General features: G+C 43.5%; 1 protein-coding gene across 1 annotated transcript; it reads left to right on the forward strand.

Moving 5' to 3' along the window:
- Positions 1-1,069: 1,069 nt before the first annotated feature.
- LOC116504473 (zinc finger protein 660-like) lies at positions 1,070-9,360 on the forward strand. Its single transcript, XM_032211486.1, has 5 exons — positions 1,070-1,105; positions 2,072-2,186; positions 2,309-2,376; positions 4,690-4,819; positions 7,224-9,360. Exons 2-5 carry the CDS (start codon positions 2,135-2,137, stop codon positions 8,579-8,581), a joined length of 1,608 nt encoding a protein of 535 aa, XP_032067377.1. The 5' UTR covers positions 1,070-1,105; positions 2,072-2,134; the 3' UTR covers positions 8,582-9,360.
- Positions 9,361-10,641: the final 1,281 nt, after the last annotated feature.

Genomic DNA, 10,641 nt, shown 5'->3' on the forward strand with positions numbered 1-10,641 from the left:
GCTCCAGAGCAGCAGCAGAAAAAGAACCGGGGACGCCAGGAAGGCTGCTGCGGGGATCCCGGGGGGCGGGGGGGGGGCGGCGCAGGATTCGCACCAGGGACCGCCTCCCCGGCCTGTCATGGGGGTGGAGGGTGGAAGAGAAGCAGAATGCGAACTTGGCTTCTTCCATGGTTGGTTCTCCGGTTGGGCGATTAGGCAGGTCGTGTAAACCTTACTAGGAGGTGGATGTTAAGTCTTAATTTTATAAAAAATTAAGTAATTTTTAGTAAGTTATGGAAAATAACTCCAAAATGCATTTCTTGTGTGTTTGAACTCAACCCCTTATTCTGCACCTCAACACGCGTACAAGGTGGACCTAATGCCACTGAGATCCCCGACCACCTCAAAGAATGGACCTCTTTTCCCAGCGCCCACCCGCCCTCCCCTCCCCGTATCGGGATGAGTGTTCTTGCTCACTTTCTAATTCGGAGAAATGTTCCATTTCTTTGTTTGTTTCCCACCTCAGATCCACCCACTGGAAGCCGCCGGTATGATATACGCGAACAACGGACAAAGATCGTGGCTCAGACGCGGAGGACTCAGTGCGGTCGGCCACTCAGGAATAAGAGCCGATCCTATGAATGAGAAGGTGTTTGGAGATCCACAAGATTGCTTGGGCCCGTTTGGAGTCGCCTTACGGGACTGAGAGAGGATGGAGACGCAACTTTCGGCAAGCGAGGGAACGGGAAAAGGCCCTCCTGCTATTCAGGCTGGGAGCTGTGGGGAGAACTGGGCAAGCAACGGGCAGGAGATCCTGGAGGAGGAAACCACCATCTGTGAAGAACTTCAGCCCTGCAATTCCAGGAGCGTCCAGGAGGCCGAGGGTCCCCGGGGACTTTTTAGTCAACTCCATGAATTTTCTAGGCAATGGCTGAAAAGGGAAAATCACACCAAAGCTCAGATGCTGGACATGGTTGTTCTGGAGCAGTTTTTAGCCCTTCTGCCCCCAGAGATGGAGAGCTGGGTGCGGGAGTGTGGAGCAGAGACCAGCTCCCAGGCGGTGGCCCTGGTGGAAGGCTTCCTCCTGAGCCAGGAGGAGGAGCAGGAGGAGCAGGTCGAGTTGCAGGTGAGACATTTTCATCTGGGAAGCGCAGAAGGGAATAAGAAATTTGTTTGAATTCTTCATCCCTCCTTCCCCAAATTCTCATAATATATGGAGATGTCATACTAAAACAAAGAACATAGAATAGCAAGAGTTGGAAGGGACCTTGTTGGTCATCTAGTCCAAACCCCCCCACCCAAGCAGGAGACCCTACACCGTTTTTGACAGATGGCTGCCTGGTTTCTTCTTGAAAGCTGACCGTGATGAAGTACCGACAACTTCTAGGATAGGACAAGAAGCAATGGGTGGAAACTAATCAAGGAGAGAATTAACCTTAGAACTAAGAAGAATTTTCCTGACAGTTAGAACAATTAATCAGTGGAGCAACTTGCCTCCAGAAGTTGTGAATGCTCCAACACTGGAAGTTTTCAAGAAGAGATTGGACAACCCTTTGTCTGAAGTGGTGTAGGGTTTCCTGCCTAGGCAGGGAGTTGGACTAAAAGATCTCCAAGGTCCCTTCCATATTCTTCTATATTCTGAAGGCAACTTCTGTTCCATGGGCTGATTGTTCTCACTGTCAGAAAAATGTCTCCTTATTTCTAGGTTGACACTCTCCTTGTTCAGTTTCCATCTATTTATTCCTTGTCTGGCCTTCGGGTGCTTTGGAAAATTGGTTGACCCCCTTCCTCTCTGTGGCAGTCCCTCAAATATTGGAACATCACTATCGTGTCATCCTTGGTCCTTCTCTTCACTAGACTAGCCATACCCAGTTCTGAAACTGTTCTGTTATGACTTCTAGATTTGAGGCAGCTATTCCTTTCTTCTTTCTATGGACACTCACTAATTCTTGTAGGACATTGTTTCATTCATTTCTCATTCAGCTTCACTGATGGATAGTGGGACCATGGAGGTTGTATTCAGTGCACGATAATCCACTTTGTGTTATCTGATGTCCATTAATTCTGCTTCTTTTCTCCTACTGCAACATAGTCCTCCAGTGTGGAGATCATAGATCCTGATGGAAGAATAAAGCCATCAAATCCCTTACAGGAGATGTTTTTCAGGAGGGCCTCTCAGGAAGATCCAAGCCAGGACACCTCAGAAGGTAATCAAAGGTCCTCCTATTTTCCGGAGAGATCTCAGCTCAATTATCCTCCCCATGTCTTTGTTAGAATATCTCTTCCGATTATGATAACTGTGCATTGTAAAATTCTGTTTCCCTTACAGAGAAACATAGAATGGATTTTTCCGATCTTTATGATGGAGCTGAAACTGTGGTTGAACCTCCAAACCAAGTAAGAAAGAGAAATAAATTTATTAAGATTTGTATGCTTGCTTTCCATGTATAGACCATTTTCTCCTTCCATTTTCCCCTCTTGCTTGGGCTGGGTTATTTTTCTGTTTTTGAGCCACGTGGAAAGGGGAAAAGCAGGTTCAAATTGCTTAGTCAGGTTAGTTTCATCTGAAGGCTGTTGTTGGGACACAGTGGTTAGTCATTTCCACCCCCAGACTCTGTTTAAGCAATGGTTTTTTTAAAGCCAGTAATTAACTCATTCTGCTGGATATTCTTACTATGAGTTTAGAATAAGTAAACTCCTTCAAGAAGTAGGAATAAACACCTCACAATGGCAGCAATTGCTAAACAGAGACCATTTCTTTTGGTCATTGAATTGTGCAAGACTGGTAAATAATTAAAAACATCGGTGCATTACTGTTTTATAAAACATTCTTCACAATCATTGATAAAACAAGCTTTTTGTATTTTATTTTAAAAAACCCCAATGAGTAGTGCTAATGGGAAACTCAGTGAAAATGGTTCTGAAAGCCAAGGTGGCGCAGTGGTTAAATGCAGCACTGCAGGCTACTGCTAGATCAGCAGTTCAGCGGTTCAAATCTCACCGGCTCAGGGTTGACTCAGCCTTCCATCCTTCCGAGGTGGGTAAAATGAGGACCCAGATTGTTGGGGGCAATATGCTGACTCTCTGTAAACCGCTTAGAGAGGGCTGAAAGCCCTATGAAGCGGTATATAAGTCTACTGCTATTGCTATTGCTATTGAAAGTACATGTAATCAAGGCACTTTTGGCCTGCAAAATAATTTATAATCCTCTGATTTGTCCGTGGATGTGGAGGCCAAACAATCCAGTTTTGCAAAGGCTGAGAAATGCCTTTCCCGGGGAATTTTCTCTGCTTTTCATCCATTCAGCCAGATTACAAGAAGATGGGCAGGGTAGGGTAGGGTAGGGTAGAATAGAATAGAATAGGATGGTAGGTAGGTAGGTAGATATATGAAGAAGAGAGAGAGACAGATGATAGATAGATAGATAGATAGATAGATAGATAGATAGATAGATAGATAGATAGATAGCAGATGATAGATAAGATAGTTAGAGAGACAGAGAAACAGACAGTAGATAGATAGGTAGGTAGATAGGCAGACAGACAGACAACTGAGGTAGATGAGAGAGAGAGAGCTAGAGAGAACTAGAGAGAGACAAAACGATAGATAGACAGACGATAGATAGATAAATAGATGGGAGAGAGCTATAGAGAGAGAGCTAGAGACAGATGATAGATGATAGACAAATGATGGAGAGATGATAGATAGATAAATAGATAGATAGATGAGAGAGAGCTAGAGAGAGAGACAAAATGATAGATAGACGATAGATAAATAGATAGGTAGGCAGGGAGGCAGACAGACAGACGAGAGGTAGATGAGAGAGAGAGAGACATACAATAGATAGAGAAATGATTGATAGATAAAATGATAGACAGATGATAGATAGATATAGATAGATGAGAGAGAGCTAGAGAGAGACAGACGATAGATAGATGATAGACAAATGATGGAGAGACGATAGACAGACAGACAGACGGATGGATGATGGAGGGAGAGAGAGAGAGAAACGATACATAGAGAGACAGACAGATAGATAGAGGTTGAAGGTCCAAGTTGAAGGTCTCTTTAATGATCTTCCACTCATTACTTCTTGTCCTGCCTTCAGGGCTTTGGAGAATAGCTTGATCCCCACTTCTTTGTGACAGCCCCTCAAGTACCAGAAGACTACTATCCTATCACCCCTATTCCTTCTTTTCATTAGAGGGGATATACCTAGTGCTTCAATCTTTTATTGCATGGTTTAGCTTCTAGATTCCTTATCATATTTTTTGCTCCGCTGTGCATTCTTTCTAAGGCCTCATATCTTTTTTGTACCTTGATGAATAGAACTGGATGCAGCATTCCAAGTGTGGTCTCACTAATGCAGTATAAAGTGGTACTACCGTAGAACTTCATGTGATCTTGAAACTATCCCTCTGTTGATGCAATCTACAACTGCATTAGCTTTTTTGGCGATAGATAGATAGACAGACAGACAGACAGACAGACAGACAGAAATGGAGTTTCTTTCCCTGAAGGGGACTGAAAGTCCTGCAGAATCAAGGAAGTTGATGAAACCTGCTGTAGAATTAGTTAAAGGCAAATTCTCAGCCAAACCTTGGAATCTCACAAAGCACAGCCATTTAACTTATTGCATTTGTGAACAACGGAACACAGAACTTTCAGATCCTCATGGGTTAGTTCTGTTCTTTTTCCCCCCCTATGCAGGAGGCTGTTGTGTCCTTCAAGGAAGTAGCTGTGTATTTCTCTAAGGAGGAGTGGTCTCAGCTGGATCCTGACCAAAGAGCACTGCATTGGGAAGTCATGCTGGAAAATTACAGGAACGTGGCCTTTCTGGGTAAGGGTTTGCTACTCCCCAATCAGAGAACTTGGGAAGATAGATTGAAATCGGATAATGTCAAGTTACTTGTTATGTCATCTCCTCGGAGAGAAGGAAAAGATCTGTCCTTCTCATACTTCAACAAAGGAAAGAGCTCATTGCCTCTCTGCTTTAATGCACCCTGTGCCTTTTCTCATCTGTATTTTTCTACTTCTAGTTGACCTATCAGTGAGAACCTAACCTCTTGGCTTCAAGAGTTGCTGAATTGTATCATATCGATTTCAGCTTTTTTGGGCCCGGATGCTGCTCCATCTCTGTTACGAATGACTTGTTCTGACCTAGGCTTCCTTAACAAGCATGAAGCAGTGTCTTGGTCCTGGCAAAACCTCTTTTATTTACACGACTGTGAATTCCTTTCATTCACAATCTGCAAGGCTTGGCAAGCAGTCTTTAAGAGGAATATTTATTAACACAAACCTTATCTCGCTTGGAGAGCTGCCAGATAACTAGTTTCCAAACGCAGGGCAAGGCAACTCTTGGCAGAGTCTCTTATAATCACAAACAGAACTTTCCACTCTTGAAACGACGGAAGAAACAAATTGTTTCCTGCAAAAGCTCACTCTCCATTCGCCCCTATGGGAGGGGCCAATCACCTTCAAGATGTGGCTTTATTCCCAAGTCAACTCTGATTTCTTAGTTGTTCTTATCTTCTGGCAGCTTTGCACATGTGCACACTGGGAACATGCTCTAGCTGTTCCTCTGCCTCACTGCTGTCTAGCTCCCTCTATGCCTCCGATGCAGAGCCCTTGTCTGAGCTTCCCTCAGACCCCAGGACTGGTCCATGTTTCTCCCCAACCTTCTCACTGTCTGACTCCGCTGCCAGTTCTGCTGGCTGCCAGCAGGCCACAACAACACTTTCATTTCTTCAGGCTGTTGAGTAGATCACTTTTCCACCTTTTAATTTATATCTTGAGCCTTGGGATTGGGGTCTAAATCAGCAATGACAAACTTATGACACCGGTGTCAAAGGTGACGCCATGAAATTATGGGGAACAGGTCAGCATTCGCCGTTACCCAACAACTATTCTTGAAATGCTCCTCATTTTTGCATGTTTTTTGGAGGCTGCTTTTATGCGGTCTCCAAAAGTTGAATGAGAGAACTGCACTCTCTTTTGAGCTCTGGAGCATCTAACATTATTCATGTAGTTTTCAGAGGTTGCAGGGTTTAGGTAAGAGCATTCTTCAGATGTTGCTTCAATAACAAAGATCTTGTATGACTTATGTAGCAACCAGTGGTGGGATTCAATTTTTTTTACTACTGGTTCTGTGGGTGTGGCTTGGTGGGCATGGCAGGGGAAGGATACTGTAAAATCTCCATTCCCATCCCACTCCAGGGGAAGGATACTGTAAAATCTCCATTTCTTCCCGATCAGCTGGCAGAGAATGGGGCCGGAGACAATCAGAGGTGGTATTTACTGTTTCTCCAAACTACCCAAATTTCTGCTACTGGTTCTCCAGAACTGGTCAGAACCTGCTGAATACCACCTCTGGTAGCAACCTAAGGTAGTCCATAGGATCCAGTTAATAGAAAGGACAAGTATAAAAGTGGAAAGACATATAGCCGAATCCCTGCAGTTGATAAACTTGGTTGTTAAGTGAATCTGTCTTCTCCAATGACTTTGCTTGTCAGAAGGTTGCAAAAGATAATCACATGACCTTGGGACACAGCAATGCTCATCCCAGTTGCCAAGCATCTGAACTTTGAGCACATGATCATGGGGATAATCCAAAGGTCATAACTGTGAAAAACATTTGGTCTTCTAGTCCATCCCCCTGCTTAGGCAGGAACCCTACACTACTTCAGACAAATGGATATCCAACATCTTCTTAAAAACATCCAGTGTTGGAGCATTCACAACTTCTGGAGGCAAGTTGTTCCATTGATTAATTGTTCTAACTATCAGGAAATTTCTCCTTTAGTTCTAAGTTGCTTCTCTCCTTGATTAATTTCCACCCATTGCTTCTTGTTCTACTCTCAGGTGCTTTGGACTCCCTCTTCTTTGTGGCAGCCCCTGAGATATTGGAAAACTGCTATCATGTCTCTCCTAGTCCTTCTTTTCATTAAACTAGACATACCCAGTGTAGTTTAAATATGAATATATTGGTCATAAATATGAACCAGTTGCCAACCATTTTGATCATGTGACCATAGAGGTGCTGCTATGGTTGTAATTGTAAAAAACAGAAATAAATCCATTTTTTTTTCAGATTTGTAATGTTAATGATCACTAAATGAAGTGCTGTCAGTAGTGGACTATATATATTGGTATTTGGCCAAAATTCAGAAGGAAATTCATACGACGTCCTACAGTTTGATCTTTTGCTTAACCTTGCTATTTTTATTTTTCCTTTTCCTTTGAAGATAATAACGGCCAGGGGAACCAGGATTTCTGTGAACTGTTCCAAGTGATCAATGCTGGAAAGGAAATAGAGGAGCCTGCAATTCAAATGCAACTGGAAACCTATGAGAGAAACCCGTCAGAAAATTGGAATTCGGAAAGCTCGTCTTCCATTGATGCTCAGATGCAAAACATTCTTGTCCCAGGAGACAGAATAGATAAAGAATATATTGGGAACTCTGGGAAGCTAAATGAAGGTGTATTCGATGCCAATGAAGAATATCAAATTAAAGAAGAGGACGATCTATTCAGAGATGATGGAGAAACTTTGACTTTCACTCTTTCTCATGAAAATATTTCTCTTGCATCGCAAAAATGGAGTCACGCAGAGGAGAAGCCGTTTAAATGTTTGGTATGTGGAAAAGGCTTCAGAAGAATCGGCCATCTTAATTCCCATCGCAAGATCCACACAGGGGAGAAGCCATACAAATGCATGGAGTGCGGGAAGGACTTTAGGGGAAAGCGTGAACTTATTTCCCATAAAAGGATCCACACAGGGGAAAAGCCATATAAATGCATGGAGTGCGGAGAAACCTTTGCTCAGAGCAGCCATCTTACAAGTCACAAACGGATCCACACAGGGGAGAAACCCTACAAATGCATGGTGTGTGGAAACGGTTTCACGACAAGCAGTTCTCTTACTCGCCACAAGAGAGTCCACACAGGGGAGAAGCCGTACAACTGCAGGCAGTGTGGAAAGTCTTTTGCTCAAAGCGGATCCCTTGCTTCCCATATTAGGACCCACGCACGAGAGAAGGAGCATAAATGCGTGGTATGCGGAAAGAGCTTTAGCACTATCAGTTATCTGATTTGCCACACCCGTATCCACAGTGGGGAGAGGCCCTATAAATGCATGGAGTGTGGAATGACCTTTGTTCAGAGCCGTTATCTCCTTTCCCATAAAAGGAAACACACGGGGGAGAAGCCATATAAATGTATCGAGTGCGGAAAGTGTTTCAGTGAACGCAGTTCCTTTCTTTCCCATAAGAAGATTCACACGGGGGAGAAGCCCTTTAAATGCATGGAGTGTGGAAAGACCTTTCTGGAAAACCGCTATCTGATTTTCCACAAGAGGAAACACACAGGGGAGAAACCCTATAAGTGCATGAAGTGTGGAAAGACCTTCACTCGGGTCAGTACCCTGAATTCCCATAACAGGATCCACACAGGGGAAAGACCATATAAATGCATGGAATGTGGAAGGGACTTTAGATGGTACAGTGAGTTTACTGCCCATAACAGGGTACATATGGGAAAAGCTACGTACATGCATGCGGTGTGGAATGAGCTTTGCTCGGAGGAGTACTCTTACCTCACATAAGACCCACATGGGAAAAACCATATAATTGCATGGAATGTGAAAGGGGCTTTAGATGGATTAGTTTTTCATAAAAGGATGCTTGCAAAGGGAGGAGCTTTATGAATGTATGGAATGTGGAAAGATCTTTGCTCGGAGCAGATATGACTTTGCAACAGGAGATCTAGATGGACGAAATCAAATAATTTCATGCAATGCACAAATAGCTTTAACTAAGACCAGTCATCTTACCTGCTGTAAGAGGAACCACATGGGGGAAGCCATATCAATGCAGGGAATGTGAGAAGAGCCTGGATTTGAAGAGTCATCTAAAATCACTTGCAAGGATCTACTTGGGCAATAATCCATATAAATGATATGTCTCTTTCAGTACACCTGCATATCTTGCCTTTCCGGTCCAAACAAGACAAGGAATCCTAATTCCTGATTGCGACTTTTGAGAAGTAGCAAATTCCAAGGCCGAAATGAGGATCAGTGAAGATACAGGTCATATTTCTCATTAAAGGAGATGGGAAGGCCTACAGTTGCATATGAACAGCCTTTTCTCCTGTGAGCGATTCGAGGCCTGCTTTGCTAGGGAATGTCAAGGGTACGACCAAAGCTAATAGGCATTGCATTTCTTTTTTTTTTTTGTTTAGTTTGTATGGCTGCCTAACTCAACCTAGCGACTCTGAGAAGCTTAGAAGTCTTAACATTTTAAAACCATTTAAAAGACGTTAAAATAATAAAACACCCACAAAACATTTACCTGTAACCTTAGATTAAATCAAATATATAATGATTTTGTTTGTATCGTATTTTATTGTCCTTGGACGCAATTAAAAATGACAATCGTGAGGGTTTGGGAGTCCAGGTTGAAATTGTTTACTTAAACGCAGCTTAGCAGTAGGGTGGGGGGGGGGTGACCTCCCCCCCCCATGCAAGAGTGTCTTCTGCATGCATGGCAGAGACCCGAAAATCAGCTGGCCAGGAGGTGCATGCACATGCGCGGCAAAGTTGAGCTGGGCAATGGCAGAGGGCAGAGTGCCATTGATTGGCCATTACTGTTGTAGAGGAAGAAAGATATCTCACCAAGCATGCAAGAGTCAGTTTTCATGAATCAGAAACACAAATGTGATATTATAAGACACATAGAAGATATATGGAAAAGCATGCCATAAATAATGAGACTAACCTTAAAAGGACAATGCTAGCCTTAGTACCCAACCTTTTTGAAGGTCTACTGATTATGAGATACCATGTTTGTAAAAATTCTTTATAACCACAGAGACAGATTTTCTCCAGGTAGAACTGTTCCTAAATCGATCCTTTAGATCAGCCGATGGGGAACCTTTTAGAGACTGAGTGACCAAACCGCGTGCACATGCCCAAACTGAAAGTGCGTGCACACAGTTTGGACATGCGTGCATGCGCAGCAAAGATCCGAAGACTAGCTGGCCGACGGGAGATGAGGCATCCCAGCACTGGCAGTGCGGCAAGAGGTAAGATTTGTTTTTTGTTCGTGAGCTTCTGTTTCGTCGTTTGCAGGGAAACAGAAGTTCACGAAAGAAACGCCATGGAGCGATGGTGCACGTGGCAGCAGAGAGGGCTCTGCATGCCACCTCTGGCATGCGTGCCATAGGTTTGCCATCACGGCTTTAGATTTTCCAAAGGCACATTTTCTCATAGAATATTAGAATGGGAAGGAGCTTTGGAGGTCTTTTAGTCCAACCCCATGCTCAAGCAGGACATCCTATAACATTTCAAGCAAATGGCTGTCCAGTCTCTTAAAAGCTTCTGATGATGGAGAAACCGTTGTATACAAATACTTTTATTTGGCCAAGTGCAATTAAATACACAATGAGTTTGTCTCCCATGCAGAAACTCAGTGTACATGCAAAGCAACAGAGTAACAATCATAATACCAACAAGAGGGGTATCAGATTTGGATGACCAAATCTGCTTTTCTAAAAGCTGGCCTCAGTTTCTGCTTGGGGGCAGGAAGACTGATACTGTTTTCTGCCTCTCAAGATCCCCCCCCCCCATATTTTTCCTTTAGGGGAAATATTCTATTCTGCCTTTAT

Source organism: Thamnophis elegans, chromosome 2, assembly GCF_009769535.1.
Source record: "Thamnophis elegans isolate rThaEle1 chromosome 2, rThaEle1.pri, whole genome shotgun sequence".
NCBI lineage: Eukaryota > Metazoa > Chordata > Lepidosauria > Squamata > Colubridae > Thamnophis > Thamnophis elegans.

Coding starts and splice junctions, on each gene's coding strand:
- LOC116504473 (XM_032211486.1), top strand. CDS start 2,135: ATGTTTTTCAGGAGGGCCTCTCAGGAAGATCCAAGCCAGGACACCTCA. Junction 2,377..4,689: donor TGGTTGAACCTCCAAACCAA/GTAAGAAAGAGA, acceptor CCCCCTATGCAG/GAGGCTGTTGTGTCCTTCAA. Junction 4,820..7,223: donor CAGGAACGTGGCCTTTCTGG/GTAAGGGTTTGC, acceptor TTTCCTTTGAAG/ATAATAACGGCCAGGGGAAC.